The 20,515-nt window shown below is 41.0% G+C and overlaps 1 protein-coding gene across 1 annotated transcript in view; it reads right to left on the reverse strand.

Moving 5' to 3' along the window:
* Positions 1 to 20,515, reverse strand: part of ITGBL1 (integrin subunit beta like 1) — a 219,331-nt gene that overhangs the window by 64,344 nt on the left and 134,472 nt on the right. The window contains exons 5-7 of the mRNA XM_050949570.1: positions 15,738 to 15,878; positions 13,401 to 13,541; positions 8,279 to 8,425 (exon numbers count right to left, since the gene is read on the reverse strand). Of these exons, the coding sequence (XP_050805527.1) occupies positions 8,279 to 8,425; positions 13,401 to 13,541; positions 15,738 to 15,878 (429 nt within the window). The remainder of the gene's footprint in view (positions 1 to 8,278; positions 8,426 to 13,400; positions 13,542 to 15,737; positions 15,879 to 20,515) is intronic.

Raw genomic sequence — 20,515 nt, forward strand, 5'->3', positions numbered from 1 at the left:
CAATGCAGTAAGCTGGTAGGGTTATAATAATGCAAGAAGGACTATGTATTTATATGGTCATGAGGTATATCTAGATACCAACCAGGTATGTTTCACTATAAGCAGCCCTGGATCAAATTGTCTGAGTTCACAAATAATAACAATTAATACACAGAAAAACTGGAGAGGGGCCCAAAATAAATCCCTTGATACAAACAGCATTGAACATTGAGGATGTCTCTGTTGACAGCTAGACTTCGAAAGCCATTTGCAGTGCGTAAAGTGGTAACTTCGTTGGCCTACTCACTTATGAACATTGCTACATATGCTTATGTGCCAGCAGATTTTCTCTTTTTATATTAACTAAATGTCTAAGAGGGCAGAAGTATGTTCATGGAAATATTTATATAATTTGATATTTAAGAAGAAATTTTTTTTCAGTTCAACACAAACACAATTATTTCAGTTCCAAGCCATTCAAATTGAAATGACAAATATATTTTGAGGGGAGGGGACTGACACTTTCCTCATGACATTTTCATAAGCAAACTAGGGAAATGTGGTCTAAATGAAATTGCCAAAAGGTGGATGCAAAACTGGTTGAACGAAAGTACTCAAGGAGTAGTTATCAATAGTTTGCTGTCAGACTGGGAGGACACTTCTAGTGAGATCCTACAGAAGTCTGTCCTGGGTCTGGTATTAATCAATATTTTCATTAATGACCTGGATAATGGAGCCTCATGCAGGGCTGGCCCAAGCTGCTTGGCGTTGCTTTTCGCCCAAGCCCTGCTGCCTGGGGCTGACCTCCCGAGCCCCATCTTGCGGGACTGACAGCCTGAGACTTTATGCATCTGGGATTTTTGTTTGTTTGTTTTATCTGGCAATTCCCAAGCAAAGGGGGCAAAAGTACAAACGTTGCCTTTATTTATTCTTTAATAAGGATCTGGATGCAGAAGTAGGTTTAGAATAGAATAGCTCCCATGGTTCAGGCACAGAACGGGAGTTCAAAGTGATTGAGGTTCAATTCGCTGGTCTTACCACAGTTATCCTTTGTGAACTTTTGCAAGACATTTATTCTTTCTATGCGTCTCTGTAAAATCTGGATAATGGTACTTTCCTACCTCGCAGAGGCATGGTGAGATTTAATTCATGTTCAGATACTACAAGAACGAGTGCCATAGAAATGCCCATAGATTAACTATATTATGCATAGCCCCACAGTTTCACCAAATGTATAAACTTGTTTTTTAATGTTAAACACATTACAATGTTATAAAAATATTTGTATCCCATCAAGCTGAATATATTAAATTGACTGTGTTAGGTTAGCGTGATAAGTTTCTATTTCTGTATCACAATCGGCATGGATAAAATTGTGGAAAAAAATTGTAAATACATTGAGCCAGATCCTCAACTGATGTAAATCAGCATAATTCCACTGACTTCAATGGAGTCACAACTCTTGACTTACACCAGCTGAGGATCTAGCCTATATTTTCATGTAGCAGCCACTTTGCTCATTTGCAACAATACTTGCAAGCATCAGTGAAGATCACCTATTCAAAGCTTAAGAGAGTCAATTCCATAACTGCATCTGCTTCCAGTGTAGTATAAATCTGTTCATATCAATGTGTGTATGGAGATGATTCAGAAAATGCTGTGCACTGTAAAACTCATTGGAAGTTGCAGAACATCTTAAATGAATTGGTGATACATGTTTCAGAGGTGTGAAAGGCTGTTATTGTTATTAGCGGTACTAGTATTTAAAACTACTGAGAAGCCCCAGTCTGCACTGTGGTAGATGTTGTTCCTACCCTGGAAAGTTGCTATATCATCATAGCTTTAAACAATATAACTCACTGACCTTTAACCCTAAAGTTTGCTTTCAGATTATGCGGGTTTGTATTCTGCTAATGCCATGAATTATGGAAGCTGAGTGCTACACTCGTGATTGATTCATTGCCTCAATTCACTATGAGCAGTCTTTAATATTGCACTGAGCACTCTTGTTCTTCCACTGAATCAGTCAACTGGTAGTTTTTAAATAAGAGATAAAATGCATTTGTACTTTTTTCTGTACAATATCCACAGTAGATACAATTTCCAAGAGCTCCTAGGTGACCTGAGTGCCTGAGTTCCATTGATTTTCAACTTTCGAAAATGTGTTTTGAAAATGTAACTGGTATGATTATTTTTTATTTTATTTTGTACTACTGGATAATAAAACTAATTTTTCAGACACTCAGTTCAGAATAAAGGCAAAAGGAAGACTTTTGCCGTTTTAAAGATAACCAGTTTCTTTCACCACACATGTAAAGTAAATAAACATAATTACAGAACAGGGATTGAAATGGTAAAAGGTAATATCAAGAGGAAGCTTTGGTGTTTGTCTTTGAGTCACTGCCAGGATGGCTGCCCTCTTGCACGATGACTAACTAGCGAAAACAGATTATAAAGAAGCTCTCCTCTGCTTTCCTCAGAAATAAGCTAATTCCCTTATTGCTTTCAGTTCTCTTCTGTGAGGTTTTTAATTATTTTTGACACTTGCTTTTAACCTTAGAGAGAAGCTCAACAGAGTGCTCCCCATTATAAAGTTATGAAAGTCATTAGTCTTGTTCTAGAAAGCTGATAGGGATAAGCTGTCTCCTTTAGAGCTGACATTCCTTATGATGTGGAGTTTCATTTTTTAATGTGTTCTCCTTTAACACAGACACCCCTTGTACAATAATGTTCTTTAAAAGAGAAACCTCTTATTATGAAAAGCATTACCTTGGCACTGAGAAACTTTGCCGCAAATAAAAAAATGCTACTGTGAATAAAACATTAAAGGTGTTACTGAATCTGTGTGCATAAGGTCAGCTAGAGATAGAACCTCTGTGACATAACTCTGCAAGGCAAGTATTTGAGAGACTGAGTTTAGAAGTTAGTCCTCGTGAGTCTAAATTCCAATACTAGCATTTGCTCTTTTTCTTCTTTTATATATGAGAGGAACTACTGGAGGTGAAAACAATCACGTTGATTAAATGAGAGGATATCTAATTACCAGGGCAAAATTTTGACCTGTCCTTACAGTAGCATGCAAGGATGTAGAGCAGGGGGAGGCAAACTATTTAAAATTGTATGGAGGGCTGGTTAGGGGACGAGATCATGGCCTGGCTCCCACCTCCATCTGTCCCCGATGGGACTCCGGCTCCATCCAACCTCCCCTGTTCCCTGACGGCAACTCTCAGACCTGTGCCCCATTCACAAACACTTGCTTCCTGTCCCCTGATGGCCCCCTGATCCCTGCAGCCCCATTCAACCTCTCCTCTCATTCCTGATGCCCTGCCCCAGGACCCCTGCCCCCATTCAACCCTGTTTCCCCCCTGACCACGATCCACACCCCCACCCCCTGATCACCACCCCGAACTTCCCTGCCCTCTATCCAACCACCCCCCCACCCCCTGCTCGCTTACCATGGTGTCTGGAGCTCCGGTGGCTGGCAGCGCTACAGCCACACAGCCCGGATGGAGCCAGGCCATGCCACCGCTGCTGCCACCACCATGCAGCGCAGAGCACGGGGTCAGGCCAGGCTCTGCAACTGCGCCGCCCCAGGAGCTCACAGCGCCACCACCCAGAGCACTGTGCCAGCGGCGGAGCAAGTGAGCTGAGGCCACGGGGGAGGAGGGACAGCAAGGGAGGGACCGGGGGTGAGACTCCCTGGCCAGGAGCTCGGGGGCCTGGGAGGACGGTCCCAAGGCCAGATGTGGCCTGTGGGCCGTAGTTTGCCCACCCCTGAAGCAGAAGGTGTGAAATGCAGCTTTACTCCTCAGCACAAGTTATCTGTATCATGGGTCAGAGCACAGATGGGAGAGAATCCTCCATGGAGTTGCTGCTCCCCCACATCTACACAAGCAGGCAAGAAGTGGGCTGACATGGGTGAGGAATAATTGTGGTGTTTAGTCTGCTCTCCCAACATGCCAGCCAGTTCTCCAGTAGCAGTTTGCTTCCCCCTAGAGTGAGTGGGAAGCCAGGAAGGGAGCTGTGACTCAGAGTCACAGTTCTTTCCCTGGTCTGTTTCTGGGACAGAGCAGGGCAGGTTGAAATGTTACAATCTAATCGTACATCAGTGTTACTGAGTCTAATTATCAAACTGTGGTTTATTAATTTTCCTTCTTAACTCCTTTTTCGTTCCTTGGTATCTTTAGGAAAAACAGAGGGAGATCTTGATTTATTTACTCCTGATGCTTAAAAGTTTTTCTTTTATTGTGCTTTTTTTTCTCTTTCTTTCATTCTCTTATTGTGATGATAGGAATCCATATAGTTAAATAAAAGCTTAAATTCTGCACATTCTGAATGCGTGATGCATATGACATGCCTCAACACTGCTGAATTCTCTTATCTTGTAAGGCTGATGCCCTCTCTGTTAACTTGCACTTTATTTTGAATAATAAAAATAGCAGTTTGCTCTAACTAAGTTTTGTGAGTGTGTGCGCACTTAGCCCAAAACTTAGACTGGTTGGAATTTAAAAAAACAAAATCAAAGCTCATTAGATAAAACAGCCTACACTGTATGTAAACATGTTTTGTTAATATACATACTAAATATATAGGCCCACTGAATCATCCAACTAGCAATGAGTTATAAAAGTAATCTTGGATGAGTTTTATGATCTATATTTAATTGATTACAAATAAATCCACGAGCCCAAGATCACCACCCCTCATTGCAAGGTACCACTTCCCAGGGAAAAATCTCCCTGAAATCAATGAGTGTTGCAATATAAGCTATAGCAATGCCAGCTGTTCCCAAGACAAACAGATAATCATCCTTCCCCAGCTCAGAAGCCTTCTCACTTAACTGAAAAACTGATATCTTAGTCCTTGGCAACACTGGCGCTTTACAGTGCTTCAACTTTCTTGCTCAGGGGTGTGAAAAAACACACCCGTGAGCGCAGCAAGTTACAGCGCTGCAAAGTGCCAGTGTAAACAGTGCCTCACAGGGAGGTGGAGTACTGGCAGCCCTGTACGGCTGCAAGTGTAGCCAAACCCTGAGGCCCAAACAACAGGAATCACATTCAGGTCCACTACATGGCAGCCCAGATAATCACCCCAAGGCTACCAGTCTGGTCCAAAGCAGGTTGTAATAAGCATAGTCATAACACAATAGTCTATAATAAATAAAACATAAGACTTTGGATTTGCCTTTCATTCAAAGATTGCAAAACACTTCAACAAACATTATTGGTTTAATTTCTGTGAGCTAAATATCCCAATTTTATAGGAGGGGAAACTGAGAAAGAGAAAACAAGCATCTTCCCTCAATGAAAAGAGACTGTGGCTCACTCCTTCTCAGGAACATTTAAATTCCCTTACATAGGTAATTCTTGTGGAAGGGATGATTTTGCCCATTTTTCCCCAGCTACTATAAATAAAATATGATACACAATACACCTATTTTTTAAAATACCAGCAGAATATTAGTCTCGGACAAAGTAATGTACTTTCTCTTTATATGGGGTTACAAGAGGCTTATTTCCTTCCCTTCCTCCCCACCCACCTTATTCTTTTTCTTGGGCTAAAAGATTTATGATTTTAATTTTCAAATCAGAAAGTTTTGCAAAATAAGCTAAAACCTCAAGGTGGCCAGCCAAAGCTTCTATGGAATGTTTCTTCAATGTCTCCTCAGCCAGTAACTGAGTTTACTTTGGCAATTATTAAAGTGAAGAATTATAAAATATTTCTAACTTACATTTCACATTTTAACATGAAAATACCACTTAGAAAGTAGTTGAACAATCTTAGGAATCCAACGTCATGACAAAACGTCTCATGTTTAAACATTCTCCACCTCAAACTCTCAGTACACATCAGTATTTAATATATAAGGTGAAAGGGGTATGAATTACAATTTTCTGCTCCATATTTTCCACATGTTATGGCTAAGGAGTAAATTATCTGTGTGATGCAAGTGGTATGAAGAATAACCATAATATTTTGTCCTCATTTAGCACTTCTCATCCAAAAATATTAAAGTGTTTTGGTATCATGATCCCCACTGACTAACAGAGAAACTGGTGCACAGAGAGTGGATTCCCCAAGGACACACAGCGAGTGGCACTGCAGCTGCATCTCCTGACTCCTGGTCCCCTCTTCTAACCCAGAGTGAAACTGTCTTACTAAACAAAATTCCCATTAAATTAAGATATTGTATGCATAAGTTCCTACATACAGCAGTGCACATTTACTCTTATTTTCCTTGTATCCTAGCTAAGAGAGAAACATTACAAGAAAGTGACCAAAATAGGAATGTACAGACCCCACAAACAAAGGCAAGGATTTTTAAAGGTGCCTAAGGAATTTAGGTGCCCAAATCCTATTGAAATTCAATAGCATGCCTAACTCTCTCTGATTCCATTGAGAATCCCAATCAAGACATCTATGATATCAGAAACAAGAGAAAAAATCCACTTTGAAAAGGGACAGATTGAAAAACCAACAAAAAATTAAAATGTAATACTCTTAAAACTCAACCCACTCTCAAGAAGAAATTTACTCACAGAACTAAATTGTTTGTAAGGTATTCCATTCCAGGAAACACATTTCCTTTAAATCATATACTGATACCAATAACGGGTTGGGAAAGCAGCCCTGCTATATTAAAGATGTTTGAGTAGGTCCTCTAGCACAATAACCTTGAAATTTCAAGAACAGTTTACTACATGATGGAGGCAATCCCATGGTTACATCCATAAAACCTCCTTACAGGCCTCATATTCCCTTGCACCTTCTAACATCTAGTTCTTTCTTGCTATTCTATTCTATCAATATGCTTATATGCCCTCCTTCACTGCAGTATCTGAGCACCTCAAAATCAATCATTAATGGATTTTTATGCTCACAACACCCCTGTGAAGTTGGGAAGTATTATTATCCCCAGTTTACAGACTGGAAACTGAGGTAACGATAGGCCCGAACTCTGGGATCTTCCCACTGCATAGGGCCCTAAAGCCTGAGCTTCAGCCTGAACCCAAACGTCAACATGACAGTTAAACAGCCTCTTAGCCCAAGCCCCATGACCTCAAGTCTGCTGAGATGGGTTTTTAATTGCAATGTAGACATTCCTTCTGTTAACTGACTGCACATGTGTAATATATTAGAAATATTCAAAACCTCCTAACCCAGCCAAATGAAAACATTTTTTTCCAGCACAACCAAAGGCACTTCCTCTTCTGACAGCTATTTTTCTTCTAAAAGGTCAACATTCTTCCATCATAGCCTGATGAAAAGTAGCTGATAACTCTTAGTTCTTGTAGAAGATAACTAGTTCTGCACAAGAACTGTTATTAACAGCTATACATTTGTGAAAGAAAAACACAGGCAAATGTCAATGTGGCACTGCTAACTTGGGTGAATAGTTTATGACCTTTGTTTGACCCCACTTATTGCAGACAGTATTAGTGAAAGAAGCAATCATAAATTAAATGACATTTAAGGTTTGAGCAATAATTCAAAAGCAGCTTTAGTTCTTTTCCAGCAAATGCTACAGAGGGCAGATTTCATAACAACTTCATTTACCGATTCTCAAAAAAGTCTATCATATTTACCGTTCTAGTCTCTTGAGAACAGAATCATATTTCATATTCCGATAAGTCAAAATGAATGGAATCCATTCTCTTTTAGATGATTTTTCCCTCTGGCATGTTATTTATGTTTATATTGTCCCAACTGCACACCTGGAACTGCATACTTAATTTTATAAAAGTCTATTAATAAATAATTGTTTTAGTCAAAGCTTTTGAAAAGGCAACTGAAAAGTGAGCAGGCAGTTAGAAAATGGCTCTCAAGAACAATTATTGTATAGGGCTCAATCTTGCAGTCCGTGAGACAGATCCTCTGCCAGTGCATATCTGCGTATGTCTATCAAAGTCAACAGAGTTATACCAATTTACACAAGCTGAGGACATGACACTTTCAATTCTGTGGGAGTTTTGTCCAAGCAGAGGGTGCAAGAATAGGCCTATACTCCAAATATATCCTCATCAAAGAACTAATAGAAGCGATCTTGAAATCTCCTCTACAAAAACTGAACACACTGAAGAAAGTGAAATATAGTATAATGCAGCAGATGCCAGGAAAAAACAGGTACAGTACTCTTTCTCCTATTCTCCCTTCACCCTACCATATAAATCATGCAGACATGACTCATGCACAAGAAGGAAAGTTCAAGCTCTTTAAAACAAGAAATATATGAATAGAAAAATTGTAATCAGAAGTAGATTATGAGAGCATGACAAAGATCCTAATGATCTTCACCTACCTCTTCCAGAACAAGGTAAATTAGAGCTTCCTTGGCATTTCTTAGAGCTGTCCTCAGCTGACAATGGACAAGAACGTGGATGTTCACACTTCTTTCCAGTCCATCCTTTTTTACAATCACATCTTCCACAGTTACACTGTCCATGACCTTTACAATGAATAGAATTAAAGTCTAAGTCAGTCTCAATCAGGGCAATAGATTAATTAAAGTCTAATGACAATAAATACAGTCTCCAATTTCTAAAACTCCATTTTTATTAAATAATTACCATGGGAAAAGGTTCAATATAATCAAATCATTGCACCTAAAATCAATATTTCCTGTATGGTAATAATAATGGATGCCACACTGTTTGTGTTATCATATAGTTTCTAGACCACGGAATCATTTTTCTTTTCTTAGAAAATACTGTAGCATCTCATGTATAGTATAAATCTTCATATACAAGACTGTTAACCAAAGAGGTAAAGACATTCAAACTTATTTTCTCACAACAATGAAAACCCTTAGTAGCAAGGCAATCATAAGACAACTTTCACACTCACCACAAGGCCACTCTCCATGCTTTATCTCACTACCATCACAATACTCAGTCTTACCAGCACACAAATACCCTCTGTTCTGCACACACTTTCAGTTCAACACTACTATGACCCACAATGCACATATAAACACTCTGTAAATCACACTGCAGTGCAAGACCCTTACTCCATCTACTGACAATTGCAATATTATATACCATGTCACATAGAAAAAGAATATAAAGTTCACGGCATACTTAACATTTCATCCCTTATGAAAACCACACATTTCTACAATATATTTAAATAATTATTTTCAAAAAGTAGATCTACTTTTCGGTATATTCTGCTTTAAAAAATGGATATGCAAATTATGTGATGCTGAATACAATTTGCCTTGGCCTACATTAACCACTCATTTGTGGTCAGCATCATGGGCTGTCTGAAGGACCAGAGGCAAAAGAGCAAGACTGAAGATCCAATTAAATCTCCTCTGCATATCCAGGAGAGAAAGTTCTACCTTGCTCTCTAGATTCTTCCATCAATCACTTAAAGGAGCAGAAGCCTGGCAGAACAAAATATTCTAAGCATTAGGCAAAGAAAGCTTGAGCATCAGAGTGACAGGGTGTATAAACCCCATACTGGTCAGGCGGGGGTAACCAATCACTTTTGGAAAAAGAGGCCACGCCCTCTCGCCCTTGCTGCACATGCTCTCAATGAAAGGAACAGATAAAAAGCAACTGGTCAATTCAGTTGGGGCTGGCTGAAGAACAGGATGGACGGGAGCAGCTGGCTCCTGCTGAAGAACCTTCAGCTCTCCAGACTGCAGAAGACAGTAGTACAGGGGACCTCAACCCCTAGTTTCGGAGGCCAACAGAGACACCAAGCTGCTTCCTGTGGAGGACAAGCCCGCAGGAGACTCAAGGGTAGGAAGTGACCCAGGAATGTGTTGGGAGCTGACACTTGAATCTTCAATAAGGAGATCACTGGCTTCATAGGGCCCTGGACCAGAACCTGGTAGAGTAGGGTAGGCCCAGGTTCCTTTACTCCCACCCTGCACTTGCCACTAGGTGTTACCACTGGGGATCATTGATAAAGACTGTTGGTTTGCTCTGCCCTGCTCCGAGAGCCAAAGCCCCAGACTATTATTTTCAGCCCCAGCCAGGAGGCTAAGAACTCCAGACTGTTTGTTTGTTCTGCTGTCCTCCCACCCCACTCCTGAGGGATTGGGCCAGAAGTAGTACTGCCCTGTGAGCCAAGCAGCACAGAGGATTATTTGCCATGAGACCCCATGTCCCAGCAAGAAGAGGTGACTCAATGGGCCATGTCTGATATGATGTCATGATTTGAAAAGGAGGTAAACCCCCCCATTACACACTGCACCCCCTTGACAATCAGCAAAATCTTTCTTCAGCAGCAGAGTAAGGTTTGAAACAGGGCATAAATGCTTGTTTCGTTAGACCAGCTCCCAGGCCAGCTCTACTCCCAAGAACCTCAGCCAGTCACAACCCACTGCTTTAAGTCCAACCTACTCTTCTTTTGTCCACTGTCCCATCTGGTTTTCTTCTTGCAAACTATAAGCACATATGTTTTATAGATCTAGTCTGACTACTTTGAAATGTTTACACTTGCAAATACTATGTGTCTAAAATGTATGCACTTACTAGTTTACATGCAGCAAATTGGAGGAGGCAGGGGGCAAGGAGCTCCCTAGGCTGACAGAAAGGCCAGCAGACCAGCTGCCATCCTGCAGGCACACAGGAGGTGATTTTTCTTTATGTTTGTTAATTGTTTTTCATTTAAAAATGCCAAAGGCCGCTCTTCTTTCCCTTGTTGTTTTTGTGCACCTGCTGGCAGGCTGAGCCTTGGCCATAAGCCCCTGTGGCCCAGATGTGCATCTCTGAAAGGCTAATTCACTTTATTGACTCTCTCCTGCTAACACAGCCGTGTATGCACTAACAAGGCATGGCACATAGTCTATACGTGAATATGGATGTTTTCATATGGGACAGCTCATTTTGTTATTGGTTTTTGCTTTCTATATCAGATGTTACCATGATTATCTTTAAAGGAGGACAGTCCTTTGACAATGAACATCTCTAAGCGAAGATCACACAGTTAGATACCAAACAGCATTAAACTCTTTAAAAGAGGACATCCAGTTGGCAACATGAAATACTGTAAATTGCCAATCCCCTCTAGGTAACGTGAAATCTCTGAAGGGAGCTACCTTTCTGTGATATTAAGCCTTAGCAGCAGGGCTCCCAATTCCCATGATATAAAGTCTTTGAAATAACTGTTGGCATTTCATTCAGTCACAGTAAAATTCGTATCTGCAACAGGGTTTCTATGATTCCAGTCCACTAATCTGGACAGGAAAGGTTTCCTGCCTCTATCAGTTAGGCAGGCAGAACAACAGGAGAAACTTTTGAACCAGCTCAGCTCCCATTATTGTCTATCAGGTTTGCCATTTTGCCTGGATTTTCGCCAACCTAAGTAAACCCCCATGGATTTTTTACTAAAACACTGAAAAAAACTTGTTAAAACCTAAAAAAGGAACAGTTTTGAAATGAAATATAGCACATATGCTTTGTGATTCACTTTGTAAGCACTGTTTTTCTGCAGACATAAAACAGTAAATATATTGTCAAAAATTAACAGCTTGAATTTTTTAAGTGCTTTCTCACATTATGGGTTTTGGCAATGACCTACACAGATGCAAAGTACCCTAGTTTGAACTGGGGTAAGTCACACTACTGAAAATCAGTTTACATTGGTGCACTGTGTCTAAGGTAGGGGTTTGCACAGTTTGTGTAAACAAGGCCTTTGCACAGTTTGTGTAAACAAGGCCTTGAATATACACAAATGCAAAGCCTGTAACCTAGTTAGCCTCTTTTGTATTTACCTTTAGCTGCTGATACACTTTTACCAAATTATTTGCTTTTTCTACAAGTGGAATTATATTTCAATCAAATCAATCCCAATGTGGTAAAACTCAATTGATGCTGATAGTAGTAAGTTCTAAAGATAGACAATATCCTGAATTCAATTGTCCTGTTTTCTGTTTGTGTTAAATACTTAGAGCTGATCAAAATTTCAACCAAAAAAGTGGAAAGAAAAAAAGTCATAAAACATTTTCACATATACAGATCTTTTTTTCTCCTTTTCTGACCAGTTCTAGTCCCAACATTCTTTTTCAAACATAGTTGTGGTTAAGAAATCTAGATCTTCATATTTATAATTAGTAGAGAAGAAGGACCTGAGGGTTACATTTCACCGTCTCAGTTTCAGCCTCCTCTTACTGTTCTAGGCTCCTTTTGTGATCTTTTGATTTGGGATCAATCATGCTTGCTGGGGGAGGAGGGAGCGGGGGAACAGGACTCTAAACTTTTCAGAAGCTATTTTTAAAACTGATTTTGTTCTTGTGTGGTTCCAAATTTTTTTCTTAATTAGATCAAGTCAGATTCCCACAGAATACTGCAGTATTAGTGTCAGACTGTAATCTGTCAAGTCCCTTTGAAGCTGCCTTCAGTTGCTTTTGCATCTGTGCTTCTGTAGAGTCCCTTGGTGCACAAAACACATGCAATGTTTTAGTCAAAGTCCTTCTCATGCTTAGTGCTAATTTCATTGTATTTATGGTAATTGGATAAAAATGAAGAGGCATCATCTTCCCCAGAGTTCCACCAAGTGTCACTGGGATGCTGGGGCATCAGTCCTTTATCAGTCAACAAACCATGAGGATATTGGTAGCTGAGGACGAATCTTTGAACCTCCAGAAATGGGGTAGGACTGTGTTAGTTGTTCTTTCTCAACAAGGATTCAAATAATGTGCTGAGCACCCACACAACTGAAGTGCTAGATGACTGGTCCTGATAAATGCTCTCATCTTTTCCCATTTTATTTTCTTATCTTAGCAAATAGCAAAGACCTTCCTGTTATACCCGGCATTCTTGAATGGCATCTTGAGTATCTTGGAACCAATATTCTGAGGGGCAGCAAGGTACAGTTCAGAAGTAGACTCAACAGCATTTAATAGGAACACATATTTCTTGAACTGATACTAAAGTCACTAACATACCGCTTTTTATGCTCTACCAACCATCTTGTATTAATAACAGATTGGATTCTTTTAGTTTTTCCTTTATTTTTCCCCTCTGTCTCTTCATTTGCAACATCTAGAAGTGACCCTGCATGTTTCAGTCTGTGTGGTAGAGTATATCCACAGTTAACAGCTTCAGTCATTCTTCAAATTGTTCAGTTTGTGCTCTATTGAACATGATGTACTTAGCATAACACAAATGGGTGCTTACAGTTGGGCTCCTTTGTTCATATTTAGACAAGTTGGTCAAAAAATATGTTTTATGGAAAAAAATAAAGATGAAAGATTTTTCATTTCATTTAAAGGTTTCACAAAATAGCATTTTTTTTATTTTAAAAAATCTACTTACTTCCAATAAAGTAATTAGAGTATGAGTCCTAATGTCTGCTGAGCAAAAATTACACTAAAGAAATAGAATGAGGAGTGACAGCAAGCCAACTGGACATTCCTTCTTCCAAAATTAAATTCAGACATCATGTTTACATTTACATATACCCCTTACCTGAACAGAAGTCATCAGAATATCTGTCATACACTGCCTTGCAATTTCTTTCATCACACTCACAGGTATCTCCATGAATATCTCCCCAGTCACCAGTTGGATCCACATCATGGCATGTGCATTCACCACATACACATGTGCCTAAGGAAAAAAAAAGAATAGAAATGGGCCTACCGTCTTCTTTTACGTAGAGACTGTTTGGTTTGGCCAATGTACATGGCAGAAGGACATTGCTGGCAATGTACATTGGCCAAACCGGGCAGTCTCTACGTAAAAGAGTAAATGGACACAAATCAGACATCAAGAATTATAACATTCAAAAACCAGTTGGAGAACACTTCAATCTCCCTGGTCACTCGATTACAGACCTAAAAGTCTCAATATTACAACAAAAAAACTTCAAAAACAGACTCCAACGAGAGACTGCTGAATTGGAATTAATTTGCAAAATGGACACCATTAAATTAGGCTTGAATAAAGACTGGGAGTGGATGGGTCATTACACAAAGTAAAACTATTTCCCCATGTTTATTTTCCAACCCCCACTGTTCCTCACACCTTCTTGTCAACTGCTGCAAATGGACCATTTTGATTACCACTACAAAAAGTTTTTTTCTCTCCTGCTGGTAAAAGCTCACCCTAACTGATCACTCTTGTTAGTGTAAGGTAACACCCATTGTTTCATGTTCTCTGTGTATATATTGTGACAGATCCAAAACAGTGGGGTACAGGAGTCTTGTAGAGGGCAAATATACTAGTCACTGGATGAGCAGTTTTCTGTTCCCTGAGTGACCAGGGCAGGGGCTGCACTAGAGTAATCAGGAACCTGCTAGAACCAATTAAGGCAGACAGGCTGATTAGAACACCTGCAGCCAATCAAGGCAGGCTAATCAGGGCACCTGGGTTTAAAAAGGAGCTCACTCCAGTCAGGCAAGGGGAAGCCAGAGGAGAGGAAGTGCGTGTGAGGAGCTGGGAGCAAGAGGTGCAAGGAGCTGAGAGTGAGAGGGAGAGGGAGTGCTGCTAGAGGACTCAGGAGTACAAGCATTATCAGACACCAGGAGGAAGGTCCTGTGGTGAGGATAAAGAAGGTGTTTGGAGGAGGCCAGGGGGAAGTAGCCCAGGGAAGTGTAGCCGTCATGCAGCTGTTACAGGAGGCACTATAGACAGCTGCAATCCACAGGGCCCTGGGCTGGAACCCGGAGTAGAGGGTGGGCCCGGGTTCTCCACAAACCTCCCAACTCCTGATCAGGCACAGGAGAAGCTGACCCAGACTGTGGGGAAGATCACTGAGGTGAGCAAATCTGCCAATAAGCGCAGGACCCACCAAGGTAGAGGAGGAACTTTGTCACTATATATATATATCTTCCTACTGTATTTTCCACTGCGTGCATCCGATGAAGTGGGCTGTAGCCCACGAAAGCTTATGCTCAAATAAATTTGTTAGTCTCTAAGGTGCCACAAGTACTCCTGTTCTTTTTAAGGATACAGACTAAGACGGCTGCTACTCTGAAACCTACATTCTTTCTGTATTTGAGCCAAGCTTTCAATTTCCCCATAATTAAGATGAGAGAATTTTCTAAATGCTCTCAGGATAATTAGATGCTCATATTATAGGAGGTTTTGTCCGTAGAGATATATTTAAGAAAGGTTTCTATGAGACTTGCACTTTTGCCCTTCTGTAATAGTTTTGGACTGCAGCCAAAGGAATAACATTCTCACTTTGAACTATTTGTTCCCTGAAGCCAAGTATAGCAGCTGGTGAATACATATCTCATTTTTTTCATTATTTCTTCCCAAATTGGCAAAATTGAATGGATATTATGGATGAAATCCAGGTGATTGGACTTTGTGCAAAGAACTACATGTAGTTCAAAAAAAACTATCTTCCAAGGCCATGAGCAGGCCCTCTTTGGTTGCTGTTTCAGGTTCAGAGATGAAATAATGACCACCGTTCTTTCATAGCCCGTATTCAGGGATTTGGGAATCCAGGATGAGTTATCTGCCCATTACTCATCCAGTGCAGCCTCATTGTAGGTGCAAGAGGTGAAAAGGGCTTCCCATTCTTGGGACAATTTCATCTTATAAATATATATTTTACATATACATATTCACACACATTTGTCTATAATAGGAAAAATGTGTATGCATATACACAAACCTATTCATACATGCACACATAAGTGTATGTTTATGTGTACACACATATACACAGATACCAAATTTTAAAGATTCATGTACAGAAGTGAAAGGAGAGCAAAACCAAAAAGTATTTCTAAAAATTATGACCTTTGTCCTAGTGCAGAATAAATGCACATATAAAATATGCGAATGACACACCTCTGTTGCTGCAGATTTTGCCATCTGGAGATGTGCATCTTTTCTTGATCTCCCATGGGGTGATGTCACACTGGAATTCACATTTATCTCCATGCCAACCAGCCTCACAGTAACAGTTTCCACAGTAACACTTTCCATGGCCTTAACCCAAAGCAAATTTTATACAGTGAGAAATAGACAAGTTTTTAAAAGAGCATTAACAATCTAACCATTTTTACTAATTTTCCTCTTCATCCTTGCAGTGTTATGATCACAACTAAAGCAGCTGACAGATTTTATTTCTGAATAAAATAAGATTTCTACAGAAGCAATTAATTATGTTGTATTGATATACCTCCATAAACCTATTTTACAAATGTTCTTAATTTGTAATACATAAATAAATAATAATAAAATTAAATTTAAACTTATTCTTTTTAAAGTCATTAAACTTAATTCTTGAGTATGGATGGGTAAATTTAGTAGATCGTGAATTTAACAGAAAAAGTACAGAGCAACTTAAAATACACTACTGTGGCTCAATCTCTCAATCATGAACTACAGCAGGGGTCGGCAACCTTTGGCACTCGGCTCGCGAGGGTAAGCACTCTGGCAGGCCGGACCGGTTTGTTTACATGCCGCATCTGCAGGTTCAGCTGATCGTGGCTCCCACTGGCAGCAGTTTGCTATCCCAGGCCAATGAGGGCGGCAGGAAGTGATGCGGGCCAAAGGATGTGCCAGCCCCCACTTCCCGCAGCCCTCATTGGCCTGGAGTGGCGAAACGCGGCCAGTGGGAGCCTCGATTGGTTGAACCTGTGGACGTGGCAGGTAAACAAACCTGCCCGGCCGGCCAGGGGGCTTACCCTGGTGAGCCACGTGCCAAAGGTTGCTGACCCCTGAGATACAGGGTACTGTGCACTTGCAACTTCTAAACAACAGGAGTTGAGGGAGCTCAGCCCCTTGCAAGATTCACTCCATGGGGTTCTGTGCCAGTGGAGGGCTCCACCCGTGCTGAGCAGCTTGCAGGACTATGGCTTTTGTTTGTAACTATTTTAAACAGGGACATTATTGACATAGACAAATCAGCTCTTAAAAATTAAGAAGTAGCTGGTAGATCAATCCCTTTCATGAATCAAAACAAACCTTTAACAAATTCACCTAATATCCCTCCCCCACCTTCAAAATCCTTAACAGGTTCTACCTCTGGTCATTTGGGGCTTAATCCTACAAGATTGTAAGCCCTCTGACCCAATCCACCAAAGCACCTAACTTTCAGCAGGTGAATAGTGCAGTGACTTTAATGGGACTACCCAAGGCTTTGAAGTTAAGCATGTGGGACTCTTCATGTGCTTAAAGTTAAGCACATAGTTAAGTGCTTTGGTGAGCAGAGCCAGGACCTTGCAGGATCAAATCCTTTCTCACTGTACTATGAGTGTTAGACTCAACAGCTCCAGCAATCTCTGCAAGAACTGGATCAGCTGCTGTCCTCAAATATCTCATGTTCATTTACTATCAACAGTGAAAATTTTGAATTGTGACATGTACATTTCCACAGCTGTCAACCAATTAAGGAAAAGAAACAGTTCTGTATGATTAATGTAACTAACCAACCCAGAGCAAATTTTGCATTTCAAATACTCACAATGAATTGTTCATGAAAGCAGATCAAGGATTATTTCCAAACAAATTTGTGAATAATTTCTAAAGCTAAATACATTTGAGAACTTGGCAATTTTTTGCAGACACTTCACATTGGTAGAAAGGAAGCTACATTTGTGAACTAAGTTGTTATAATTTTTTTGACCATCTCTATCTTTGACTATAGAGGGCTCATTGAACGATTCCACATCATCGGCTACAGTCTGCACCCTCTGCCAATCATCTTGTGACTGCGTGCCACTAGAGCACAGGTGAGTAGGCGAGCGAGTGTGGATGGCGCAATGCAAACCATCACCATTGAAAACAAGTCACACGTGTGTTCTGATGACAGGGCAAAGTTTTATTTACTGTTTTATGGCTGTTGAGGCACAGAAGCTGAGTTGTAAACAGCAGCAGACTTGGCAGGCATAATTTGTAATCCCTTTCTCAGCATCAAACTACCTACATACTTTATTTGTAAAGGACTACCATTTGCACAGCTGTCTTTTTAGCCACAACTATGCTCACAAGACGTAAAACCATCGTCAATATCATCTTCAGTCACGAAGGATAACAACCACCTCTGACCTCTTCTTTTCTACCCTCACACTCATATATACCCAGAACTAGTATGAACTACATAATTTAATCTGCAATTATCTTGGAGTGGATCTATGGTTCCTGACTGAAGACAATGCTGTCCTATGAGGGCACAACAACAAATTTCAGGATCAGAGTTTAGTAAGCTATAATATGGTCCATGTTAAAAATCAAGCCGTATCTTTGCTGAAACTGAATATGAAATCCCTATGGCTAATCCCCCTGTGACAGGGCATCTGCCCCACACTAGCCCATAAAGGGTTAATAGAACCCTAGGAAGGCTGCACAACAGACAGCCAATGGGAGAGGACCCTAGGGAGGCTATGCAGGAGACAGCCAATTGGAGAGGGCTACGAGAAGCAGCCAGTCAGGGCCAAGCAGGCCCACATAAGAAGAGCTGCAGGGCAGAGAAAATCAGTGTGTCCCTGGAGTTCGGAAAGGGAGGAGGACTGGCTGCCTCACAGGCAGAGGTCAGCTGGCACCTTGGACTGAGCAGTGCTGGGCAGGATCAGGGGAGCGAGAGTGAGCTCCTGGCTGACTGCTGACATACTAGGGCCCTGAGACAAGGGTGGAGAAGATGCTGGGGCTGCGGGGAAGTGGCCCAGGGAAGTAGACGGTGGGGCTGGAGGTGATGCAGCATGTGGCTGCCATCTACAGGGTCCCTGGGCCGGGACCCAGAGTAGTGGGTGGGCCCGGGAACCACTCACCATCAAGCAAAACCTAGAAGCAAGCCCAAAACCAATGCTATTAACACCAAAAAACCAGAGGAAATGCCAGGAGTTTGTGCAGGCTTTTGAACTTAGCATGCATGGGAAGTAATTACCAGAGAAGGCGGAGGAATTTTGGGAGAATTTAAGAACAACAATCCATGAAACAGCTTTCGCTACATTTAGGAGAAAGAGACCATCAAAAAAGAACTGGTTTGAAGAAAATGAAGTGGAACTATTAGCTCTCATCAATATTAAGAACACAGCCTATCTGGAACACACCAAGAAGCTAACAGAGAGCACCAAAGAGAGACTTTGACATGCAAAAATCAAGATGCAATAAGCAAGCAGACACTGCGCAAATCATTACTGGATCAAGCTCTATGAAGAGATACAGACAGCCTCAGACACAGGAAACCTCAAAGTCATGTATGACGGCCTGAAGAAAGCTCTAGATCCACTGTCAACAAGGTTGCCCCTCTCAAAGCACACAGCGGTGAAATCATTACAGATAAAAGCAAGCAGTTGTCTTGTTGGGTTGAATACTATTCAGAGCTATATGCATAAGAAAGAAACAAACATCACCAGTGAATCACTAGACCAAATGCCAACCCTACAGGTCATGCCAGAGCTAGATGTGGAGCCCACTGTAGAAGAGCTAAGCAAGGTCATTGATTTGCTATCAAGTGACAAGGCTCCTGGAAAAGATGGCATCCCAGTGGAAATCAACAACTACAGGGTTATCTCGCTACTAAGTGTAGCAGGAAAAGCTTTTGCAAAAGTCATCTTAGTGCACCTACAACAGCTGGCAAATCGTGTCTACCCTGAATCACAGTGCGGATTCAGGGCTGGAAGATCAACTATAGACATGATATTTTCTCTGCATCAACTCCAAGAAAAGTGCAGGGAGCAAAACTGACTATTGTACATCACCTTTGTGGTCCTAACCAAAGCATTTGACACAGTAAGCAGAGCAGGTCTACTAGCAATACTAGAAAAGATAGGATGTCCACCAACCCTGTTCAGTCTTATACAGTCATTCCACAACAATATGAGAGCAACTGTCCAGTTTGACGAGTCCACTTCAGACAGCTTTGAGATGAAAAATGGAGTGAAGCAAGGATGTGTTCTTGCCCCTACACTCTTTGGAATCTTCTTCTCAGTACTCTTGAACTGTGAGTTTAAGGACATGAAAGATGGAGTGTATCTCCACACAAGATCAGATGGGAAACTCTTCAACCTGTCCTGACTTAAGTCAAAAACCAAGGTAAAAAAGGTGCTAATCAGGGAACTTCTATTCACTGATGATGCTACCTCATAGCCCACAATGAAGATCTATTACAAGAACTCATGGACTGCCTTTCAAGTACCTGTCAGGCATTTGCCTTCACCATCAGCATTAAGAAAATGGTTGTATTAGGATAGGGGGTTCCACAAGGTCCTTCAATCACCTTGAATGCAAATCAGCTAGAAGTAGTCCAAAAGTCTGGCTGCTTAGTTTCTACAGTGACCACCAACCTCTCACTGGATGAAGAACTAAATGTTTGCACTGGAAAGACTGCCCTACCTGTAGCAGACTAACTAAAAGAGCGTGGAGCAACTCAAAGCTTACCATCAAGACCAAACTGCTAGTATACCAAGCTTGCATCCTCAGCACTCATGTATGGTGGGGAAACATGGACAACTTATGCTCATCAGGAGAAAAGGTTTAACGATTTCCATCTGTGTTGTTTACACCACATACTCAACACCAATTGACAAGAAAAAGTCACCAATCCAGAGGTTCTTCAAAGTTCTTCGACTGTGCTGGCTGGGCCATCTGAGTAGATTGGAAGACGGACACATAGCCAAGGA

This window comes from Gopherus flavomarginatus, chromosome 1, assembly GCF_025201925.1.
Source record: "Gopherus flavomarginatus isolate rGopFla2 chromosome 1, rGopFla2.mat.asm, whole genome shotgun sequence".
Classification (NCBI taxonomy): domain Eukaryota; kingdom Metazoa; phylum Chordata; order Testudines; family Testudinidae; genus Gopherus; species Gopherus flavomarginatus.